The following is a 26,261-nucleotide window of genomic DNA, read 5'->3' on the forward strand; positions in this document are numbered from 1 at the left end:
GGTTGGTTGAAGGGGGCGGCGGTGGCAACAACGGCAAAGCGAGGTCACACCCGGAAGGAAGAAGGGAAAGAGGCTGGAAAAGAGACTGCTGAGAGGGGGGAAAGGAAGTGTGAGACCGAGTCTGACCAACGCCGCAAACACCCGGTGAGTACCATCCTCCCCGCCCTGTGTGAATGTGTCGCTTGTGGCCTTTGGTGAATGTCGCCGTGTTATATGAAGCAGGGATTATTCGCCTGGTATCACACTGGATATGATGAAGTTAGGAGCCGCATACAATTGTGGCACTGCCCTGTGTGTTCAGATCTGTCATTGTGGGGCCAATACACGAGTCAGCCAGCACCTCATCACCTGGGCTAGGGGGAATCATGAAATATTCCTACATATTGGGTTTATATTATTCCTATAGGAGGGAGGGCGAGCTATGAGGTCAAAAGTGGCCCCATCAGTATATCCGCAATGTGTTATGTCCATTTTTAAAAAACAAAATCTATTTTTATAAAATAAAAATAATCCCCTTTACCCCGTTACCACCCATTTTTGTTTTACTTGCTTTATATGTATATACCTCCAATTATCAGACCAGTCACTGGACTTTCAGGGCTCCATTCTCTTTTGCGTTAGTGGTGGGTGGGCCTGAATGGTGCAGAAAACATTTTATATGAGGTTACATCACCACTGTACCCTGCGCCATTCTCCTGTCATTTATGGTGGGTGTGGCCATGACAGCCTAGGGCACAGGAAGTGGGTTTGGTGACATGGTTGTCATTCATGGTGGGGTAAGATGTGAGCGCAAAGTCAGTAGGGGGCAGTGTTGGTGATTGGGTGAGTTTGTATGCCATTGAAGTCTCCCAAACGAAAGGGAGAACATCTCTCTTATCTTCTTAGTTGTCAACAGAACTAATGTCTCCATTAGAAGATTCCCCTGCTTCTTCTGTTCTGGTGGCCACTCAAAACCTTTTGGTTTTCCTCCCTTAGTACTATTGACTTTGATGACCATGACAAAAAAAAGATCTCCCTAGCCAGGAGACAAAAGAAAAAAACGGCTCAGGGTGTTTACTTCTCTCACGCTTCAAGTATTAAATCCATACTTCCAAGCTGCTGCCAGGTTTAATATTTTTAAGATTGCTTTGTGTCCAATTATGGACATTTTTATTCATTTCCCGTCCTGTAAACTCAACAGGAAGTTAAATGCTCCACGGTGAGGTAAATACACCCTTAGTTGTCATTAGAATGGGCTCTATTTATAAAATGCAGTGTTCTCCCCAGCTCCTTTTAGCTGGGTGCACCACCCGGCACTTTTCAGTAACCACCTGGCTGTTTTTGGATGGTTACTGAAGAGTTGAGTCACAATACAGGGGCCACCACCCGCCTACAATTTCTTCAAATAAATTTCTGGGTTGAGCACTGAAATGGGAAATGACATTCCCCCAAACATTCACTCACATGAATCAGTTACTGCCATTGAAATACATGGACCTGGAAGATTCCCACTGAGGAAATGTCAGATACCCTGTTTTATAAATAGAGCCCAATATTTTGGCAACTACTCATAATGTTGACTTTTTCTAGTTGTAATGGTTTAAAAGATAAATCTCCATCAAGAGTCGGGTTCTACCCCTTCACCTCTCTATATAAAACAATTTTATTAGACAAGGTATATCATACAGCTGCCATGGTACAGATCTAATTCTGGGTTCCTGGTGCACATTTTAGATGCAGAAAATAATATATAATTTACATATAATAAAAATAATGCTTGTGACTATTAGAAAATCCCTTTAGAAATACTTTATTAATGTGATTGTTTTTTTTTACATAGTTTGTGGTAAGGGATTTTTAGGGGTGGTGTAAAGCAAACCCCAATTAATCACCCTGGGTAGTGATTATTGCTTGTGTCGCTTTAGTCTTAAACCCCACAGTGATGTCAGATTTCTGCCATTGACAGTTTCCAATAGCCAATGAGCAGCAAAGTGTTGTACATGCATCACTGTGCTCTCCTTCATAGAAAAGCTCTGCAGTTGTTACCAAATAGTTGTTTATCAATCTGCCATGGCAGAGGACCACTGTGCTCATGCTAGACTTTCACCCTGAGATGATCGAAGCCACTCGTCTCGAATGACAATCATCTGATGTGTGTATATAGCTTTAAAATGTAGGACTTATTGGTCACCTAGAAGATAATTGTGTGCAGTTTCACCCTGACATGTGCTGTTCATCTACTACTTAGGAAATAAGTTGGGATATCATCTGTGATAAAATAGAATATAAAAATACAGAAATGTGGATTATGACTAATAGTGGAATAATATTCAATGCAGTGCTTAACCCAGAAATTATTTTAGGCTGGTTGGTAAGAAATTGTAGGCAGGTGGCAGTCCCTGTATTGTGACCCACAGGTGGTTACTGAAAAGTGCCGGGTGGTGCGCCCAGGTAAAAGGGGCTGGGGAGAACACTGAAGGGTGGGAATGAAAAGAAAACAATGCAAGAATTATGTTTTCCTTTAAGATGGTCAGCTGTGACTGACAGATAGATACTTATATCATTTCTTCTGCTGCAAGTAATGGGTTTGACCATTTGTGTTGTTGGTTGTTTCAATTTCTACATTTTTTGCTGTTTTGCTTTTGATATGTAGTTTAGTTTTATGCTAATTTCTGCAAGAGAAAAAAACCAACAAGAACAGAGGGATGTTGAAAAAACAAACACTGGGAATATGAGCACAGGTAATAGTCACTCATTTGTCATGGCAGTGTTTTCACATCTTTAACAGTGGCTTTTTACTCATTCTAGCTGCTCCCCGCCAGGTAATTGGACTTTGATCAGAGAAGTTTTTCTGCCTCACTTTCAAAGCAAGATATTCTGGAACTCCAGAGTTAAAAAGTAAAGGGGTTTGTAGGGAAGCTACTTCAGGCCTTAAGTCCATATTGCATGGTCATCGTTTTGTTTAAAATCTCCTCTGAATCTTAATAATGTTGACACTTCAATATATATCAAATGGGATATCAGAGTCCTCTGAAAATTACAGATCCAAAAGCTCATTTGAATGGTCCGTTTGTCATTGTTGTCCGCAGCCCCGCAGAACTCATTGGTTTTAAAGCCATTGACACCTAGTTAACACTCAATTTAAAATGGCCAATATATGAGATGTTTAAGCTCAACTTCTCAGTATCCATAATTACTAACCAAAACTTGTTCTAGTCCATCACTTGAGTCATTTTTTCCTTTGGTGCCGCAGTCATTTCTCTTGCACAACTCATGGGGATAGATAGGCAGTTGGTGACTAATCACAGCTTGTATAGAGCTGCAGATCTTTGCTGTCGGGTAAACTGACCTGAGAGGCACAAATTGCTCATTGCCCAAGGAACACCTAGTAACCTCTGGAGAATCCATGGTTGAGAAACATTGAATTAGAAGGCTGCTCATAAAAATTCTGTAATGTATAATGAATTGCAGAGTCAGATGCACAATATATTCTAGGTCAGTTTGCCTATGGGGGTCTCACCGGACCCTCTTCATCGGGGCATCTCAACGACAAATGACACACAAGTGTTTAAACATATGTTGCAAATTATAACAAACGCTAATGACATAATCTTGTCAAAAACTGCACTAAGTGAATACACATTATATAGTATTAAAACGCAACCCTGTGACCACAAAAAACAAAATTTAGGTCTGTCCGCTTAGCAAGTTTTCCAGATACTGTGGTGTCTCTGGAGACAGGAAATGCAAGGATAGCTTACACATGGTTGCCCTAAACAGCAATAAAATCCAACAATGCTTTCGATCCTTCCATGATCTATTCAAAACAATATAAGAACAATTTTCTTTTCAGGAAATGGGGTCATTTAAGCAAACCAGACTTTACTCAAGACTTTGTTTGCCAAATTCCTTGAGCCTTTGTCACCCTTGCAACTTGAGTAAGTCCCACCTTTATGTAGATGGCTGCCTCCACTCCGACACACAGTGTGGAACAATACATGGTCAACAAGGCAATATTGGTGACTTGTTCTTTACCCTCTGTGTTACCTGGCTTATCCTTTGTATGTTTTTAGCGGATGTACAACAAGAATACTGATTGTACTGTTTGACAAACAGATGGCCTCTAGAATGAGAAGTAATGGATAAATATCCCCAAATGTAACATATGTGAAATATTCTTCTGATGTAATAGAGATGAATAAAAGTCTGACTTTTTGTTTTTTTACATTGATTTAGCAGAGGAGTTGGTCCCAAAGGCAGCTACATAAAAGCTACATAAACTAATCGGGCTTGTAAATGAGCTTAAAGAAGGCAGAGCAGTTCCACTTTTAATAGTTTTAGATTGAACGTTTCCACTTTTAAAAGACTGTTTGCTTATATCAAGAAATAAACGTGGGTGTTTCATGTTGTGTTGCCTTTCAGGTGTATGTGGAAAGTTCAGTACTCAAAACTGACCCCTTATTATGTAACTCTTTAGTAATGTCTGTTGATTTGTGGGGATTAAATGCCCAATGTGTTTGTTGGCTTTAAGATCTGTCCAGCCTGATATCAGTTGTAAAGTATCGTTACCCACTACAATTATAGGTTTTAATACAACACAACAAATATTTGATGTAAGAGTGTTTCCATAATTCAAAAAATATCTTGGTCCCCCCCCCAAAAGCAACAACCTTGTTTTAGCATTTTGTCTTGGAAAGATGGGATATCCTTCCTCTCTGTGTTGAAGCACATACAGTTAGGTCCATAAATATTTGGACATTTTTTTAATTTTAGTTTTGTACATAATTAATCAATTTAAAATGAAACAACTTTCAGCTTTAATACAACGGTTGGAACAAAAAGATTGCATAAAAATGTGAGGAACTAAAGCCTTTTTTTACACAGTCACTTCTTTTCAGGGGCTCAAAAGTAATTGGACAAATTAAAAAGCTGAAAATAAAATGTTCATTTCTAATACTTGGTTGAAAACCCTTTGCTGGCAATGACAGCCTGTAGTCTTTCTGTCCGAAGTTTAGTCTTCAACAAGTGAAATGCATGCTCAATTGGGTTCAGATCAGGTGACTGATTTGACCATTTAAGAATATTCCACTTCTCTACTTTAATAAACTCCTGGGTTTCTTTGGCTGTATGTTTTGGGTCATTGTCCATCTGTATTATAAAACGCCTCCCAATCAATGTGACTGCATTTAGCTGGATTTGAGCAGACAGTATGTCTCTGAACACCTCAGAATTCATTCGGCTGCTTCTGTCCTGTCATTGATAAACACTAGTGTCCCAGTGCCACTGGCAGCCATGCACGCCCAAGCCATCACACTGCCTCCGCCATGTTTTACGGATGATGTGGTATGCTTTGGATCATGAGCTGTTTCACGCCTTCTACATACTTTTTTCTTGCTATCATCCTGGTAAAGGTTGATCTTGGTTTCATCTGTCCTAAGAATGTTTTCCCAGAACTGTGCTGGCTTTTTTAAATGTTTTTGAGCAAAGTCAAATCTAGCCTTTCTATTCTTGAGGCTTATGAGTGGCTTGCACCTTGCAGTGCACCCTCTGTATTTACTTTCATGCAGTCTTCTCTTTATGGTAGACTTGGATATAGATACGCTTACCTCCTGGAGAGTGTTGTTCACTTGGTTGGCTGTTGTGAAGGGGTTTCTCTTCACCATGGAAATTATTCTGCGACCGACCACCACTGTTGTCTTCGTGGACTTCCAGGTCTTTTGGTGTTGCTGAGTTCCCCAGTGCTTTGTTTATTTCTCATGATGTACCAAACTGTAGATTTTGCCACTCCTAATATTGTAGCAATTTCTCGGATGGGTTTTTTCTGTTTTTGCAGCTTAAGGATGGCTTGTTTCACCTGCATGGAGAGCTCCTTTCACCTCATGTTGTCTGAATCTTCCACATACAAGTACCCCCCCAAAATGAACTCCAGGCCTTTTATCTGCTTAATTGATAATGAAATAACAAAGGAATTGCCCACACCAGTCCATGAAATAGCCTTTGAGTCAAATGTCCAATTACGTTTGAGCCCCTGAAATGAAGTGATTGTGTTAAAAAAAAAAAAAAAAAAGCTTTAGTTCCTCACATTTTTATCCAATGTTTTTGTTCAACCCACTGAATTAAAGCTGAAAGTCTGCAGTTCAACTACATCTGAGTTGTTTAGTTTAAAATTTATTGTGGTAATGTACAGAACCAAAATTAGAAAAAAGTTGTCTCTTTTTAAAATATTTATGGACCTAACTGTACATACTTTTGTCCTGGCCATTCACAATAGAAGCTTAGGGCTGTGTGATTTGTGAATGGCCAGGAGAAGAGGGAGGTTGGGATGTGACCTCCTACAATATATGATGAATTGGGGACTTTGGTTTTCAGGAAAATGGAAGTAGAACACAATAAATCCAGTTATGTTTGTAGTGCCGGGGGTTCAACGAAGATATTTTCTGAATACTGTCAATGCTTTTACACCCAAAGTTTGTTATTTTAAAAACTATGATTGTGGTGGATAACAATATTTGATAACTGATTTAGAGTTGGACTGATCATTTAGTTGCTGGAAACTGCATCTTTCCTGTAAACTTAATAGACATTTCATCTCAACAACTCAACTTTGGGCATTTTTGATAATTATCAAAAAGAAGGTCAGTTATAAAAGTCTGAATTCACCACACTTTTACAATTGAAAGGTAACATGTAACAAAATGCCCACATAGGTATGTCCTAATATAAGCAGACCACCTTCTTTGAATGGATATAGTACAGCTAAAACTATTCATTGGAGTGACATTGGTCTCCGAAAAGTATGCATTATAAATCAGGGAATTCACATTTATTTTAGGGTAATTACATATTTGATTCAGTTGGTGCTACCATCACAGTTGCATTTATGTAGCCACCTTTGCAACTTACTGACCTACTTACTGACAATGTTCCTCTCCATATGTCTTCTTGGTTACAAAATTTTAATTTACTTACACTTTTGATTTTTAGTTGATATTTATAAAGACAGGTATTTTTTTTTTTTTTTTTTTTGCAGCTCTTCCTCAGCAGGATCTTGGTAAAAACTGAGCATCCAAAATATCAATGAAACATGCACAGTGCACTTGGCTTTCCCAGGATATTGACACCTGTCCTGCAAGTGTCTCAAAGTGGGGTGTAATTTTAAGGAGCATTCCTAAGTTTCTAATCTGTATATCCTGGGTCATTACTGAAACCGAAAATGGTCAGCAAGTAATAGTTTTACCTAATTCAATGCCAGCATACTAATCCCACCCTTTTATCCTTACCAGACATGTTTTTACAATTCCGTGATGTGTTTAATGTAAACCTTAAGAAAAGAAAAACACTCTTAATCACGCAGATTAGTCTATCCGTCGGGAGGTTTCTTCCATTGGGTCCCATGTCGTCTTGGTATTTTGTCTTCCGCCTGGCACATACATCTTTTTCCTTCTTCTTCCTGGGTCACCCAATTTCGCAGGTGCGAGTTTGGTGACGTAGATTGGAGAAAAAATGTCAGATCTCACTGCACATGCGTGAGATCGGCAATTTTTTTTTCTATTGAAGAAAGAGCTCCTTCTGCGCATGCTCGAGATTTAGGGCATTCACAGAAGGAGCAGCCAAGAGCCTCCTGGGACGCATGATGTAGGTATGCCGGGAGCTGCTGCCCTCCCAAGTCTTTATCGTTGTGGCGATCAAGGGTGCGGTGCTGCTTTTTTTTTTTTTTTTTTTTTTTTTTGCACTTCAAAAAAACAACTTCTGTCTACCCCTTTATGTAAAGTAAAAACTATTTTTTTGCTTCATACAAACTTATTAACCCCCCTTCCCCAGACAAATGGTTATTTACTTTGCTCAGTAGTATCACTGCAGCTAGATAAAATAGAATATAAGTCTGCAGTTTATAACCAAACCTTTTTTTTTTTGTTTTTTGGTATGTGATGTATACATTAATGTAATGTATGTAACCTGTCAGTCACTAAGCATGTTCTAAAGCGCTTAGTGATTGTGAACAAAGAAAGGAGCTCCAATTGTGACCACCATTCATTGGCAGGCTTACTGTTATGTTGACTGTAGTTGCCTCCTCCCAACTATAGGTAAATGGGTGATGGCAGTGACTGCTGGGACAACAAATCCTCCGTTTTCTGGGGTGCTTGGTTGAAAGCATCACTGAATTCTCTAGCAATGAAGGCATCTTTTCCTATGTATTTTCTAAATTGTCAAAGGTTGTGTCTACCTCATTGGTAGAGGTCAAAATATATGGTTCCCTTCTTTACATAAATGTACTGTCGCGGTCAGAAATGGATGGTGCTGATGTAAATATCTTAGTAGGTGTAAAGGTTATCAGCATGTCATATGCTTGTTGAGCTTTCATTTTATAGGCATCATTTGCAACAAATTAAAAAAAAAATTGTCTGTCTTGGTGAGCATATGATGTGCTGTGATCTTTACATCTGCATTAGATATTTACAATGGTGCCATCCACACATCGATGGCATTACTTATGACTATTTGCCAAGGTTTAGGGCACATGTTAAACAATAATAACATTGATTGTTTCAGGCACTTAAAATAGAGCATAGAGTTTCAAACTTGTTAGACAATCTGTGTGCAAATGGATACTGACAGTTTTCTTTCCTATGGAGAAGAGGAAGGGCTGTATCCTTATGCCTAACATGAGTGGTCCCTGCAAAGACTGGTTGGAGGATTAGCAGATGTTTTCATCCTGTTTCGGATGCGACCACTGCCTGTCTGTTCCCAACTTAAGGCCTTCCTTCTTTAGCTTAACTGAATCATGAGATGTTGCTGGCTTTAGCATCGGTTGTAGTAATCGGGTCTTTTAGAGGCAGTGTATCAAGCTCTATTGTTGGAATAATATTTGTAGTTTAAATGTTTCCAGTACATTAGGAAAGATTTTTGGCCAATAGTCTAATCTTCTGTTTTTCATTTGTAGTCACTGTTTGTAAAGGAAATTGACATGGGTCTTGGCAATGTAAAAGTACTATATAGACAGGTATATTGATTCACTTCCTGACCATTGCAGTCAATAAATTTGCATGGTCATGGCTTTTTTAACTGGAATCATTTGACACATAATCAGGAACTAGACAGACGAGTGGTTGGTGCTATGTACGGGGCTTAAAGCAGACCTAAACTAAAAAAATCAGATCAGGAGGAGGTTTTTTTGTTTGGGTCCACGTCATCCTGGTATCCTTCTTCGGCCTGGCGCAGAGCAAGCGCTGGGTATTGTCATCTTCACTCGTCTTCCGGGTTCTTCTTCGTACGCTGCTTGATCTTGCACTGCGCAGGCACAGGATCGGGTGACATAGATGGGGAAAAAGATTGCCGATCTTACTGCCCATTCATGAAATCAGCAATTTTGTTCTCCCATTAAAGAAAGGGCTTCTTTTGCACATGGCGGTGATCGGGTATGCACAGAAGGAGCAGCCAGGAGCCTTCCTGGGATGCATGACGTTAGTATCACGGGAGGCTCTGACCTCCCATTCGCTGTGTCAATCAAGACAGAAAGAGGAAGGTGCTACACCCTTTTTTTTTTTTTTTTTTTTTTAAAGTAATTTTTACCTTTGTATAGGGTTGACTATCCTTTTATGTAAATTGAAAATTTTGGCTTTAGGTCTGCTTTAAGTACTTGCACTTTTAGATACCCTATCTCAAGTGTTTGATAATTGTCTGGTCATAATCGATCTATGGCCCCTTTGATTGGCCTGGCAAGGATGGCATAACCCATGACGTAATGCATGCACAGTTTAGCTTTTTGTCAGATACCTGGAGGAATTGTTGCAAAAGGGACCTCGCCTGTGCTTGTCTGAGATAATGACCTGCATTGTGGATTGCTAAAAGTCGAACTTTTTGGAGTTCTGCTTTCAAAACCTTGTCTATGGACATTTTGTTTTCCTATTTTATAGACCCAACCAATTTTCATGATTTCTAAAGTATTTGGTACTTCACACAACCTCATCTTTATTTTATTAAATAAATGGGAATTATATTTTGTACAAAAAAAAATTTCTACTATATAAAGCTTCTCAAAAAATCGAATTTTTGCTAAGAGTGTCCCCAGCAGTAAAAGGGTTAAACATTATTTTCATAGTTGGTTGTTTATCAATGAATGAAAGAGATACTGTGGCAAAACAACATTTTAAGGCCCCTGGTATGCTTAGTAGACAAGAGGCGATCTTTAATTACATTGTATCCTGAGGGGTGACACCTACTTTAATCCCACAGATATGTACAGGACACATAAACCCAGGAGAGGAATGCATGGATTGGAGTGATCAAATTTCACACTAATCATTTAGTATGGGTGGTAAAGTAAAATAGCCTGATCTCCAGTGTAAGAATTGGGACGCTAATTAAGGTACACAGTCCCAAAATCAAAAAAGAAAAAGAAATTGTACTTTTTTAAAGAGATTAATTTTTATTGCCTGTCTCGTAACCAATTGGATATTTAGCGATATTTTTAGGAAGGATACTTGACCTGGGTCACTGCACACTTTGCTGACCTTTCTGATTTATTTTGTATGTTTTTTTTTTTTTTTGATGAATCGTGTGCATTTAATGTTTTTTGGAAGTGACTGAAACCAAATATACCTATATAAAACATGGTGAAAGCTTTAAAGGGGGCTGCTGGGCCCTGTGTAGCCACACAGTTGTTTTTTTATATGTAGCTAGGAAGTAAATGAGTGTGTGTGTGGGAGTGGAGATCCTGCATTAGGTCTCCTTTCTGACATTTCAATGGATTGTTTTATTCTGTTAAAAGCTTCATCTCTCTCCGTGCAGCATGACGTTAGGGGCTGTTTAAGGACACAGAGCCATGTCTATGCTATAGAAGGATGGTGTGATCCATGCGGTCTTTTAAGGACACTGTGCCATGTCTATGCTATACAAAGATGGTGTCATATGTCAGGGTTTATACCACTTAGAGCCACAGCTCTGCTTTGTATGGTATGAGTGATAAATACAGTTTTTAAGCTGAACTATGGGGAAAATGTAAATCTGCCCTTGCAGTTAAGGGTTAAATGCGCACTTTCTTCTAGAGTGACCTTTACTTACCTTAACCCTTCTCTGCATGTTACTGGTCCCCAAAGCCTCTTTATTTTGGTTCCTTATTGGTCACATGGACTTTGCTGTCATCCTGTACTCATGCAGGAATAGCAGTTCTGGATTGTGAGGATACCGAAAGCCCATCCACTACCTGAATTGTCATAAAAATGGTAGGATAAGGTGGATATGGAAGTTTGAGCTCATTAACAGTTTACTAAACTGATTTTTTGAAATGAATTATACAGGAAGTCATTGCTACAGCTATGTACAAGCCTTTCTGCGTCTGCACCTTCTACCCGTCAGGTTTTTTGATTTGTTAGTGATTGTATCTTTAAAGTATAAACAAAGCCATAATAATTCAGGTAAATTGAAGTTGAATATGTTCTATTTTAATGTCTTTTTAGAATTCATCATTGTCAGGGTTTTCTTCTTTGTAAGATCTCAGTTCTATGTTGTATAAAAACACAAGAGGAGAAATTCAGCCACTCTTTATCTCGTGTTTTTATTTTTCCCTCCCTGGCGGGTTTGGACTGTAACGCATGTTTGGAAATGTAAATTAGCATGAATGCATTCGTAAATGAGATTTAGGACTAGGTTTACACTTCTGCATTTTCATTTTACTACTTCTCTGTGTGTGTTGTAATACACATTCCCATGCTGTTTCAAATAGGCCTGTCAGTGTGTGTTTCCAATGGTGGTATGAGCCCAGCTTTAGCCAGGGCTAAAGATAATGTTAGATTCTGAATGGCTGCCTAACTGCACTCCTTCACGCTGTCATTTACCACTTGTCCTCCTGTCATCCAAATTAGGCCTTTGGATTCTACTAATAAAAGCTAAAGTCTTGACAGATGTTTAGTGCTTGAGTAAACATTAAATATTTTTTTGTATAGGTTATAGACGAAAGGTTCTTCAAGGCGAGTAGATGCATTGTATTTCACACACAGCCCGTGTGAGAGTGAATGCCCCATTTATGAACATATTCAGAGTTAGGTTGGTAGTTCCAGTAGGCATGGTAAGCACAACAGCAAATGGTTTTTAAGTAGTATGTAGATATGGGCTAGTCCATGGAGGCACATAGACTAAATGAATACTTTGATTTTCTAATTTCTTTTTTTTTCTTTTCTTCTAGGTGCAGTAATAAACAACTTTATCCAACTTGGATAAAAATGTTGTGGATAACTTTACATCAAGTACAACCTAATCTCTAAAGTAGTTCTTTTTAAACTGGCACTGGATTTTACTCTTGCATCTTTAGAAGATGGCATCTGAAATATTTTGGATTAATGTTTTTCGGCCTTATTGTGGATAGTGCTGCTAACTCATTAGAAGCTATTACGTGGAACTGATTTTGACATTTTTGAGCCGACACCTCAGTAGTATTGAATTTTTTATTTTTTATTTTTTTCTCCTTACATAACAAATCATTGTTTTGCCTTTGGATCTCTGTATACATTAATGGAATGCAATCATGTCTGGCCAGGTCGAACGGCAGATCAATACTGAATATGCAGTTTCTCTACTGGAGCAGCTGAAACTGTTCTATGAGCAGCAGCTGCTAACGGACATAGTATTAATTGTTGAGGGCACTGAATTTCCATGTCACAAAATGGTTCTTGCAACATGCAGCTCTTATTTCAGGTAAGTGAAAACTTTTTAGTGGCATTTGAATGTAAAGAAGCATTTTTAAACCTCAAAATTACAATTATTATTGAGTTTAAACCACAAACATAGAATAAAATGCTAATTTTCTTATAGTGGAGCAGGTTTAGGAAAAAAAAAACATTATAAATCTTATTTGTATTGGTTTTCATAGTGCTTTTATCTTGTCATAAATTTTAGTAGATTACAAAGTAAATTAAAGTGACTCTTACTGCTCTTCAAAGCTCAACACTGGGGTGCACTGAAGTTCCTCCAGAAATACTTGTTCCTTGCTCAGTCACAGCTCACCTTCTCTGCCTGATGCTTTAGGTCAATGTTTTTTAAGCATAGAAAAGTTGAGACGCTGGGGTCCCCCCAAATGTTTCTAGGGGTTCCTTGAGCAACAAGGAATTTGAGGTCCGTTTAACTGAGACCAATGATCTTTTTGACTATCTTTTCGGGTGATATCCTCCCCACTGGCCAGCATTGTAAGAGGCATTCTTCCCACTGACCACCACGCTAATATACTGTGAGATGTTGATAGTAATTATAGTGGGGGTTCCTGAAACTTATTTCAAGGGTTCCCCATGTTAAAATATTTTGAGAGAGGCTGCTCCAGGTTGTGGATTGACCCACCCCATCCTCCCTTACAATTACTCGTAATGATATCAAAAAGATAGAAATAGCTTAAGAAGTCACCTGCAAGAGTGGGGTAAAAAGGTGAATTTAATAGTAGCCTAAAGTTGGACTGACAAACTGGAAACACCTGCAATAAGAGCAGGTTTGATGGATAGACTATATCCTACACAGGATAACCAATGGGGGGGGGGGGTTGTGCAGGCTTTCTTTTTTTTTTTAATGCAATGAGTATGATTTTATTTTTTAATGACCTTATATAGCCAGTCCTGACCAAGACAACATAAAGTATTATGGTCTTCTGTTTTCATGCTTCCAGAATTTTTATGTCTTGTGCAGGTATAAATGCTATTCATTACTTTGGTTCTGTTAAGCTTATCTGAGTGTAATTTATTAGTTTGTGTACAATTGTATATACATTTTGATATAAATAGAAAATTTATAAAAGTGAGAGTAGTGAATTTATTTTTTTTGCTTTCTATTGTGCACTATCTTGGGGCAGGTTATTAAATACAATGTAGCTGCTGGGACTTGGTCACTATGTATTTGGTATGTAAGATTATCAATCCACTGAGGCCCTATGGGTTTTTGGTGAAATTTTGGGTTCAAACAAATGTTTTACGAGCTTTTGTACTGCCTAATAATCTGTTAGGCTTAATGCCCATTTGAACCATTTTCTTCTGTGTTTTTTCTTTTTTAATTTTATTTTTAACTTGATTTTTCTCTTAATTTCCTTGCAGGGCAATGTTTATGAGTGGTCTTAGTGAAAGTAAACAAACGCATGTCCATCTTAGGAATGTGGATTCAGCTTCTTTGCAGATCATTATCACATACGCATACACGGGTAACTTGGCAATAAATGAAAGCACTGTTGAACAGCTGTATGAAACCGCATGCTTTTTACAGGTAAAATGTCCTAAAATCCTGTTTTTGTTAAAAAACTGAAGTAGTAAAATTCATAAAATTTCAGGGAAACATTTAAATGCAAATGTTTCCTTTTTCTTTTTTTTTTTTTTTAACCTGTCAAGGAATGTATAATTCTGGTCTAACACCTCTTGTACTGCACAGCTAGACAGATAAGATACTTTTTGCCAGTAGTTTGGCATTTCATTTTCTTGGTTTAGTTCTGTAGCTTCCTTTGTCACTACCTTCAGTCTGATCAATCATTTGCCCTTATTTCGATTGGTATCTGTTTTTAATGCTTCAAAGATAATTTTTAGAATTCAATAGATGCATTTACCTGTCATTGAGCTTCTTTGATGTGCTTTCTACAAGGTTTGCATTCCCATAGACTGTAAAGAAATACAAACCTGTTATGAAGCCAACAAAAGCCCCTTAACGCTGACATAAGGATTTGAATGATCTCTTCGACATTTTAAATGGATATTATTGACCCGCACCCTCTAACAAGTCACTCGTTGACCTTGGTGATGCCGATTTATTGTCCAAGTGATAAGGCTGGAGATACGGAGGTGACATAAGCTATAGAGCTGCACCAGAAAAATGAAATTACCTTCAATAACTATGAGCTGACTCAGGAAGTAGTGTATTGTTCATCCTGCCTTTAGAGGGTTTGTTACATCACAGGAATAGGAAAAATAAAGTTGTTTTTTGTTTTTTTGGTCAACATGTAAATAGACTAAATAAGTAACTCATTACATTGAGAATTATGCCAGTTGAATCACATCTAATAGTTTTTGCCACATTACCATACACCAATTCTAGAAACGTAAAACTTATTTTTTCTAAAACAGTAATATTGGTTGATATTCATTCTTGTACATTTTCGTGTCCCTCTTTACCGACACCTATAAATCCAACAGCCAACTTTTTTATAACTTTAATTTTAATTAGGTCCTGTTCTTATACATCTGTGTCAGCACAGTATATTGTAACATTAAAAGAAATTAGGAATGTCATCCCTTGTTAAGTCAGCACATCTTTTGATTTTGACTGTAATTTTATTTTTTTCCCCAGTAATTGGTGCAATGGCAAATTGAAATTATGCCAGAATTTAGCCAAGTTCCATATTTTAAGTTACAGCCTTTTAAAATTTCCCCAAAGTTGCATGAATTAGTTTTATTTTATTTGCTTATAGCAGCATCTCTACTGAAATATTTTAAAGCCAGTTTTATGGGTTTTCATATGGTATGTGTATAGCCCATACCACGGAGTAGCTGATCCCTGTTCTTCCAGGAGCTGTGCTGTTGGAAGTGTCAGACAGTTCTGCATATATACAGCTAGTGGATACAATGGGCTAATGGGAAACAATGGGCTAAGTAAATGAGACATGGTCCTGCTAGATTAAAAAATAATGTAACCCCGTACATATTACAACCACTGTTACTGGTCACACTTGTCCTATAATCCTTGATCTTGAAGAATTTTAGCATCTTGGGTCTTTAGGTCGTCTTTAGGTTTCCAGCATTGATGTCTTTCGGTTAAAAGAAAGACACGCTTCACGCACACAGTTTAATTCCTTCAATCATTTGTTTTTCATTACATTTCTCTTCTGCGATTTCAGACATAAATGCAAACAAGCTGAGATTTTTTTTTGCCATTCTGTAGAGTTTTTCTAGTGTCACGATTTTATCTGGTTAGGGGTGGTGAGGACTTAACTGCACAGGACCCTGTACACCATATGTACTGGTCAGAGGAAAAATGGCTGCAGAAAAAAGTGTTATTCAAACAGTAGCCACTTATCAACTTGCTGACTCAAGTCTGTCACTTGCACCTGGTGATTTGTTTAAAAGACTACCCGTCACAGTTGATAATCTTACCCTAAGTGAGATTTTGAGAGGGGGAGAAGTGCTGGACCAGAGCCTGCAAATAAAGGTAGTGATTACTGGTTTGTGGCTTTGTGTTTATTTATTTATTTTTTTTAAACCAGGGGCACAACTCTGGGTATTAGGCTTGCTCATGATGGGTAAGTGGTAGTTTGTTAAATTTTAGTCTAGTTTTGAGGATTACACTGAATTTATAAGGTTGAAAACTTTGTTTCATATCCTTTTATTCCAATTGTTTTGATTGCCTTTTTTCAGTGTCGAATGTTAACATTTTTTATCTTGTTTTTTGCTTATAATGGTAAAATAAGATTTTTTTTTTCTGTTTACAGGTGGAAGATGTGTTGCAGCTCTGTAGGGAGTATTTAATTAAGAAAATCAATGCCAAAAACTGTGTCCGGCTAATGAGTTTCGCTGACCTGTTCAGCTGTGAAGAATTGAAGCAGTGCGCCAAAAGAATGGTGGAGCACAAGTTCACCACAGTCTACCGCCAGGAAGCATTTATGCAGCTATCTAGTGAGCTTTTGATAGACCTTGTGAGCAGTGACAATCTAAACGTGGAAAAAGAGGAGACTGTAAGAGAAGCAGCAATGTCCTGGTTAGATTACAACACTGTGTCCCGCTCACAGTACTTGTCTACTGTTTTAAGCCATCTGCGCATAGATGCTCTTTCAGAGGTTATTCAACGGGAATGGTTCCAAGGTTTGCCACCAAATGACAAGTCGGTAGTAGTGCAAGGACTTTACAAATCCATGCCAAGGTTCTTTAAACCAAGGCTTGGTATGACAAAAGAAGAGATGATCATCATCATAGAAGCTGCTCTTGAAAACCCTGGTTGCTATTCCACAATCTGTTACAGCCCTCAGGCAGAGAAAGTTTACAAGCTTTGCAACCCACCCTCTGAGCTACATAAAGTTGGTACTGTGGTGACTCCTGATAATGATATTTTTATTGCTGGAGGACAAGTCCCTGTAAAAACAACCAAAAGCAATCACAGCAAACCTGGAAAACTGCAGGCTTCTTTCAGGTCTCTGAATAGTTTCTACTGGTTTGATGCACAGCAGAATACCTGGATTCCAAAGACCCCTATGTTATGTGTTCGAATTAAGCCTTCTCTGGTATGGTGTGATGGTTACATCTATGCAATTGGCGGAGATAGCGTAGGAGGTGAACTGAACAGAAGAACAGTGGAAAGATATGACTGTGAGAAAGATGAGTGGACTTTGGTGAGCCCTCTTCCATGTGCATTTTCATGGAGTGTTGCAGTAGTTGTCAACGACTGCATTTATGTTATGGCTTATAACATAACATACTGCTACATTCCACGTTCTGGGATCTGGGTAGAAGTAGCCAAGAGACAAACTAGTAGATGCTTTGCTTCTGCTGCAGCCTTTGATGGCAAAATATTCTACCTCGGAGGTCTGCAAACGGACAATAATTCTGGTGTGAGGCTCCCATCCACCACTTTGGATGGCTCATCTGTAGCTGTTGAAGTATATGATGTTCATAAGAATGAATGGTATGTGGCAGCCAGTATACCTGCCAAACGCTTTGCTGATCCCTGTGTTCGAGCAGTGGTCATATCCAATTCCTTGTGTGTCTTTATTAGAGAAACTCATATGAATGAAAAAGCAAAGTATGCCATTTATCAGTATGACACGGACCTGGATCAATGGTTTCTGCGCCAGCAGATTTCTGAACGCGTCCTTTGGGATTTGGGGAAAGAGTTCCGGTGCACTGTTGGGAAGTTATACCCTTCATGTCTAGAAGTATCTCCTTGGAAACCCTTAACGCATGTTTTCTCACAAGATGGTGCAGATGACTTTGAGCTTGATGGAAACATGGCTACATTACCCCCTGTATAGCTGCAAACGAATCTACATGTATGCATGGAATTCCTGTTTCCTCAATGAGAGCTTTTAAAAAACTATTCTGTTTTGGAAGTGGGCTGAAAATTATGTTTGCATCGCTTATTTTTTCAAACTTTATTTTTATGCCCTACTTAAGATTTGTAACCTATAATGCATTTATATAGGGAGATATGCTTCCATTATCAAGAATAATTGACCAGCTAATGGAAAACTGTTCATTATGCTAGCCTTAGCATTTGGTTTACCAAGAGCAATTCATATGTATCCTTGTGGTGTCCCCCCACCCCCATATACATATTGGAGGAAAAAAAGTGACCCCAAAGCAAATAATGGAACTCTATGTGTAGAAGCTTTGTTGGGATATCTTCCATTATCCGTATTCCTTTTCCCTCATCCAATTGATGTGCTGGATTATACATACAAAATTGCAGTGACCTGATTCTTACATATGTATCTCCAGGGATAAAGTGTTTACTTAAGAGACTTTTCCTTTTCTAAACTTCAAGATTGTCTCTTCATATTTACTACTGTATAAATAGCTTTTTCTTTTGCATACTATATACTCCTAAAAAGGTGTAATCTTTGTTGTGTGATATCATCTCCAGAAAACATATCTCAAGCCTTGGACTATTCAGTGCTGAAAAAAACACAACAAAAAATGTATGTTTGTCTAGAAACCCACAGCAAGCTTGACTTGGAAGCAGTAGAGGAAATATGCAGAGAACCTGCAGGTTTTATTTTTACAAAGTGATGTATCACCAAAGTCCCACTTTAACATGTAATCTATATTATATATATATTTTTTGCTAAACTATATCTTTCCTGTTGCAGGAAATGTAGTATCTCATTTGATAACACAGGTCAATACAATGGCTGCAGGTTCAGTCAAGCTGTACAAGGAGCATGTGTTTCTGTTGTCAAAAAAAAAAAGAAAAAAAAAAAATTAGCAAAAACCTGTACCATTCTGTTGTAGAATACAGGTCTTCCAGTATGGCCTTGTAACGTACATTCTGGCGTAACTGGGCATCCAACGCATTTGCCAGCCCCTCGTAGTACGGGTCCCTGTGGAGCTTTAACCCTTTACTGCTGTCTTAACAGTGAAGGGATTAAATAAATGGAGCATTCACCTACTAAAATTGTGGTGGCTGCTCATTCACAAAAAACCCTGCTGCTGATCTATTTTTTTTTCCCTTCCCTGACTTGTACATTGTTGTTGTTGAATTACCGGGTCTTTTTTCATTTTAACTTAACAAGCATTTACTGTAGTGTGATTGTGTATTGGTATACCCTAGTTATATATAAATATTTTTTTTTTTTTTTCTGGGGAAGGGAAAAGAACTGTTCAGGAATAAATAACTTGGCACTCTAGTGCATGAGAGAGTGAGTACAGTATCTTGTACTGCTCTGGCATTACTATCAATCCCAGGAACCACTAGCAGTAGAGGGGCACCGTCGCCAACTTAACATGAGCACAGGTGCTTCATGACAAACCCTACTAGCATGTTCAGCTGCATTATGTTTTGGCACTGTATTTTGAATGAAATTAATTTATTAAAAAGCAAATTAAAGTGAATGATGTGTTGTGGATTTTACTGTGACTCATTTAATTATAAAGATCAATGAAGGTTTTTTTTACAGTTCTTGTGGGCGGAGTTGTCTTCCATCACTTACAAAATCCATCATTTTTTATTTTTGTCACTTCCATAAAGAAGGCAGATGCAAGATTTGTCTATACCGCTGCATTCCTCTCATGTGCAGTTTGTTTTTTTTATAACAATAAATGTCAAAATGATTAGTAAAGCCCAAAATTACAGGTATACAATGGCTCCAATGTTTTTTTTTTTCACGTGTGTATATGTACCACAATTAAATGCAGTTAAAATCCAAAATTTATTAAATATCAATTGACAAGAAGTAATTATTGAAGAAAAATTATATATTGTTGTAACATATCATTACATTTTGTTATTGTAACATATTTATATTTTATTAATATTGTTGTAGCATATTTTTGAAGAGGGAATACACAAGTCAGACAAAATCATAAAAATATATATTATTAAAGAGTCAAAATAAGTAACAAAAAAATGCATTATATTGAAAACATTCATGAAGTTGAATCAAAAATTACAATTGTCAGAATATACAACATCATTACTCCATCAACAAAGGGATTAATATATCAGAATAACTCTAAATTAACTAATCTGGGTATCTGCTTTTAGGCTGAAAATCCACTTGCATTCTTGTCACAATAGGGGTTTATCAAAGTTTCCTTTGTGGGTTAGGTTGTACTTGTTAAAGGACCATAAAAAGTACCCTGTCGGGATTGGATTTTTGACACTTGGCAAAATGACATCCTATAATACAAAAAATTCAAAACTAAATTGCATATCATTACTAGTACTACTGCTTAAAAAAGGAACAAACGATCGTAACTTAGGAATTTTTTTTAGACCAAAGCTCAGTATTCTACTTGGACCGAGCAGTCACTCCAGTTGTCAAGAAGACACCAATCATAGACCATCATTTCTTCAACAAGAAGTAGTTGGTTTCACATGTGTCAAAACCCAAATTAAACAAACATTTGCAAATAATAAAAATAACCTGGCGCACAAATAACAGGCTCTTGACTCCCTTCAAAAAAATCCAAATATAATAAACCAGCAGATAAGGTCTGGGGAGGGGGCGCAATGTGGTTGTTATGGATCATACTCAATATATTAAAATGTGTTTGAATATTTTCTTTTTTCCAATAGCTATAAGCCCATTAATCCTTCAGATATGTCAAATTTCCAAACACAATTTTTGACCATTATATCAAAATCTTTGGATACTGGCCTAATTGATAAAAAAAAAAAAAAAAAAAACCTGCAGACTTTCTATACCCACCTGACAGTTATTCCAACCTTCTATGCCCCTCCCCAAAATCCATTAAGATCTAATTCGGCCATTCTACCCCCACTATGGGAACCTACTCAAAAGCAATTAAAGGAACCCTCAACCCTTCTTCCTGCCAATAAAACTTTCTGGTCACCAAACTTTATATACCATTATGCTGATTTGTAATCCTTCTCTACAAGGGACAAGTTCAATTCCCTATTAAAAGGTCTAATAAACCTTCACTCTCTTCAGTAATTACCCTCTATATTTGACATTACTAACACAGCCTTTTTAATACCCCTGAGGAAGCCTAAGGGTGCAATGTGTCAGGATTTGGGACCATTATATTGTTTGAACATTGTACAATCACAATTTGTAACCGTTGGTTTTGTTTGACCAATATGTTTATATGTCACCACTAGGAGACCTCTATTTAGAACTAAGGCTACGTACACAGGTCATGATTCACATCCGATAACTGCCTCAGGGCTGGGTGCCGCTCTGTTCTCCCATCTCCCTAGAGCAGAACACTGTATGCAGAGCACTCATTCATGCATTGTTCAATCTGGTTGTTGAAAGGGATTGTGAAAGATCCTTTTCAATTACAATTATTGAACTTGTGTACGCAGCCTAAGACCCTTGAACACCATGAAGCAATTAAGGTCAAGGTCTGAAATGATATGTTGCACTTTTCTGCCTAATTGTACTCTGTTTATGAAAGATATTGAAACACAAATGTGTAGTTTCCTTCTGTCTTTTATCTGTACTTATTACATTTAGGAGTTGGCACTGCATAGCTACACCTGGGCACTTAACACCTGCCTTTTTATTGTCCTACTTGAAAGTTAGATTTTCCTTAACTACTTCCATGTATGGGGGTATTTGTTTTGTTTTTAGCTTTGTGAATCTTTCTATAAGTGTACAGGTCAAAAACATTGCAGCAAAGCCAACGAAATCTATGGAAGAAATTAGTGTCTATGTTCATCATACGTATAAACAATGTCACATCCCAATAAAAGTGTACACGTAAATAATGAATAGAAGTAAATGAGACTTTTATTGATATTTATGTTGTGTTTAATGCCCTAAAATTCCATTCATTTTTATTCATTAATTATGACATCTATGGGAAATTAATGTTTTTATTTTTAATTATATCAATTGTAGGAATATTAAGAAAGCTGTTGTCAAACAAAAGGTACCGGTGACATGTTCCAATACTAAAATTGATGCAAACCTCTGGATTTACTTGCAAACCTTATTCTCTTCTGTAATCAAGAAACTCTTTATCTAATTAACCTAAAGGCAAAGGAGTAAGTTGTGCTTTTTTTTCCCATTTCACTGTTACCAATAATGTATTTGGAGGAATGTACCTGTTTAGTATTTGTATGGCTTTTGTGCAACAATAACTACACATTTCCCTATCCATCAAGCAAGGCAGCAAACGTCAGAACTTTGGGTGTTGTGTTTCAGCTTTATTTTCTATAGTATGATGATATATTATAGAATGCTTTTTCCAGGCTTTACTTGAGCCATGTGGTAGTACCTTTTGTTGTTGCAGAAATCGGATCCATTTTGCAAGCATTTGTAGACTGACCTGTCAACAGAGAAAGTATGCTGCTGTGCAACATAAGTGCTTAACAAACAATGTTAATTATAGTTTTCATGAGTTATTATTTTCAAATCTACTTGCTTTTAAGACTTTTGTGTGAACTTCAGGGTTCCTGAATGTGCTTGTACTGTCACAGCAAGCCCACATCAAGGAGTTGAAAGATCGCAATACTCAGCCCTCACAGGTTTGAATAGGCTACTTTTTCATTTACAGCTTTTAACTTGCTGTAAACACACAGTTTTGAGAAAAATAAATTATGCTCTTTCAATTCCAATGTTTTACAAATTAGCACAAAAAAAAGTGTATGCTCCCTAGCAGTAAAATTAGGTAAATACAACACATGCTATTTTACACCATGTCATTACAATATATACATATTTACAATATAAATAAAGGTAGTTCCCGGGTTACATACTAGATAGGGACTGCAGGTTTGTTCTTAAGTTGATATTGTATGTAAGTCAAAACAGGTACATTATTTTAATAGCAATTAGGACAGATGTTTGTCCCAACATATTATTAGGCAGCATGGTGTCATGTACTGTTTAAAATCCTCACTGAGCTAATCACAAATAAAGCAAAAAAAACTTTATGGAGCTTAGACATTCATTAACTTCTAGAGCAAGCTATGCTTTAATATGAATAAAGAAACCACTGCAAAGTTTGTCTTGGTCATTAAAATTTTACAGGATGTTACAGATCAGCTCAGCTCCTAAGATCACCCACAACCTCAGACTTCTTCTGCAAGTCATGTGAACCTGCCCCCTCCCTTCATCCAGCCTCTGTCCTGCACACAAGCAAGCAGGGAATCCCCCATTCCTATCTAGGAGTCCTAAATATGTTGGATGTCCTTAACTCGGGGACTACCTATACAGTACAAATGTGGAAGAAGTGTGAGTATGAACAATTAGAACATGCAAACCCCTTCTGTGTAGGTATTGGGTGGGTAAGTAGAAGCCAGGTGCTGCTTATCTAATGTGCTTGATTAATTGATCATTAACAAGTATGACCACGTCTAAAAAAGAAAGCTTTAGCAGTATGTTGGAGGAGGAAAGACATGTTCTTGTAGAAGTAATTACCAATGAATCTGGGAAGGGTTTTAGGGTGATTTCTAAAAAACTTCATTCTAGTCCATCATTCTTCACAAGTCCATCATTCTACAGTGAAAAGATTATTCATAAGTGGAAAACATTTAAGATTTTTGCAAATCTACCCTGGAGTAGTCGTCCCAGAAAATTCTCCCCATGGACAGAGGAATTGTGAAATGCTAGGGGAAATTGAGAAAAAAAGGGCTACTTCTCAGATGCTATAGGTCTCAGAATGTAAATTGTTAAACTTGACATTATCATTGAAAAAAGACTGAACAAGTATGGCTTGTTTGGAAGAGCTGCCAAGAAAAAAGGCCTCTTCTCTCTATATAACATGGATGCTGGAGTTCATAACCAAAATAGAGATGTTTTTGGCTATATTGTACAGTCCCAAAAACCAAGCTTATCAGCACAAATGCCTACTACCATCTGTCAGGCACAGTGGTGAAGGGTGATGATTTCAGTTGATTTTGCAGCCACAGGACCTGAGCACCTTAGTAATTGAGTCATGAACTCTGTATAGCAAAGTATTCTAGAGTTGGATATGAGGCAATAGGTAAAGCAATGGCCCAGTCAGAATCCATACTTCAAACCCAATTAAAATGTTATGTCAGGACCTCAGGAGTGCTGTGTGCTGAATGCGCAAACTACTTTCATAAATTTATGTGAAATTTTCATTAATAAACTTTTTTTGTCAGTGAAAATTTAACTATAGATAGTTGAACTAGAATTAGTGCAAGTATCTAACCTGTGCTTCCCATATGACTTCTTACAAGAATTCAGTTGGGGTACTAAGAATGTTCACCATGATGGAGTGTAGCAACGAGTTCAAGAAGAGAGCAATAACTGCCCTTGCCACCCTTCCAAAAAATGATCATTCTTAACCTTTTCTAAGGTTGTTCTGTCATAACAATGAAAAATTTGTAGAGGTGACTACGTTAAAGTGTAACAGGTGTAGAATCAACCACTTATTTACTAAGATTCAGAACGAGCCCTTTCAGCGGAGGCTATGTGACTGAAGCTTGTTAAAACTCATCTTAATGTACAGGGCATGATTAGAATATGGGTATATAAGGTGCTCATCCAATGCAAATACCTAGTGCTATATAAAACCTATTAGCAGATAATGTTCTGTAGCTCCTGAAGATAGACAGTTGAGAGACTGAGTCTGTACTGCTTCTGTATAATCCAACATACCATAAGATATAATTTCTAAATGTGGCAGCTAGTAACATAGCTGAGAACAGTACTAGGACTTGGTAAGTGGTGGCATAACAAAATAGATTTGGCATAGATCTAAATTAGCCCAAAGCTTTCTCATTTCATTACGTTATCATTGTTTTTTGGCTCTGTGACACCGTGATATCACAAAGTCTCTCTTCCATGTACAGTAATGCACAAGCACATCAAACAGCTTCCTGAAAACATAAAAGCACCCTGTCACTGTACTCCTTTTCACCCTGAAGTGTGCTCTAAAAAGCATTTTTTGGTGTATTGTTACTAAAATTATAGGAATAATAATATTGGTAGGGAGCAGTCATTAGAAAATAAAAGGATGTCTTTTTCTAATAGGAGTGTAGTTTGATGACCTTTACACCCTCCTGTCCTCATTTGTCTGTATACAACCTGCTATGGATATGAGAAAATTGGTAGTGGTAAATCATGAATTTTAGAACCGTATTCCAAGCTTTAAGTTTGCCTATTAATTCTAGTTAATTAAGTTATTTAAACTTGCACTTCTGATAATAAACGTATAATTGTGGTAACCGGTCTTTTGCCTGCTGCCATGTGTTTAGTGGGCTGCCCCAAATATTGCTATGATGGATTGTGATGTTTTGCACCAACGTAGGTAAGTTAGAAAGTGGGTGCAATTCACAACAAATGGCACCATAGTTCACCAATGCATGCTGCACATGGGGGTAATTAAAGGCATACAGGTATGCAAAAAACTTTTTTTTTTCTCTAGGACTAAAATTATGATTTTTTTAGTTGTTACTAGAACAGTAATAATAGAAATTCTTCCAATGGGGATAGATGATTTGGTGACGGCTGAGAAGATATTTTCCTCATCAATTTTCCTGTTTAAGGAAGCAAAATGTCAATGGAACCACCCAATAGGGGACATGACAGCAAAGCTATCTCTATACAAAATTTATATTTTTTTTTTACATGTACATGTACAAGTCTACCTTCAACATACTGGTAAATCCTAATCTAAATATGTGACCAGGTTGTTAAGTTTGATTGAGAAACATGATATATGTTCTATTACTGTGGATTTATTTAGCCTTCTTCAGTGCTCTTAGTTAATGCTGCTACTAAGTGTTTCTCTGTAGGAAGCCATTCACAAAATGAATGTCTGGAAAAGATCCAAGGGAAATCTATATATTTTGCAAATGTTCTGCCTGAAGCCAATAACAGTGGAAGAAAATTAGACATCCAAGAGCATGACTAGGGAGCTCCTGATAAAATTGTTTGATTAGCTGTGATTGCATTACCAGAGGCTGCGTTCTAAAATCATGCAAAGGGTTATTTGAGGATAGGAGCCAGGCAGAGGTGGGTTTGAGAGTTAAAACGTCTCCTCTGGTTTCTTTATGACTTTGCGGCACTGGGTTCCATTCCTAGCAAAGTCTTTTTTGGCTCCAGGCCCAGTAAGTCTGAAAATTGAAGCTCTGGTATTTAGATGCTAACTTCAATTATAATTTATGATCCATTTTTA

The 26,261-nt window shown here is 37.5% G+C and overlaps 1 protein-coding gene across 1 annotated transcript; it reads left to right on the forward strand.

The window, feature by feature from the left end:
* The first annotated feature begins 7 nt into the window (after positions 1-7).
* Positions 8-19,532, forward strand: KBTBD2 (kelch repeat and BTB domain containing 2). Its single transcript, XM_072412241.1, has 4 exons — positions 8-144; positions 12,161-12,669; positions 14,046-14,211; positions 16,421-19,532. The coding sequence occupies exons 2-4, from the start codon at positions 12,500-12,502 to the stop codon at positions 17,951-17,953; spliced, it is 1,869 nt and encodes a 622-aa protein (XP_072268342.1). The 5' UTR covers positions 8-144; positions 12,161-12,499; the 3' UTR covers positions 17,954-19,532.
* Positions 19,533-26,261: the final 6,729 nt, after the last annotated feature.

The sequence above is a fragment of the Pyxicephalus adspersus genome, chromosome 5, assembly GCF_032062135.1.
Source record: "Pyxicephalus adspersus chromosome 5, UCB_Pads_2.0, whole genome shotgun sequence".
Taxonomy (NCBI): Eukaryota; Metazoa; Chordata; class Amphibia; order Anura; family Pyxicephalidae; genus Pyxicephalus; species Pyxicephalus adspersus.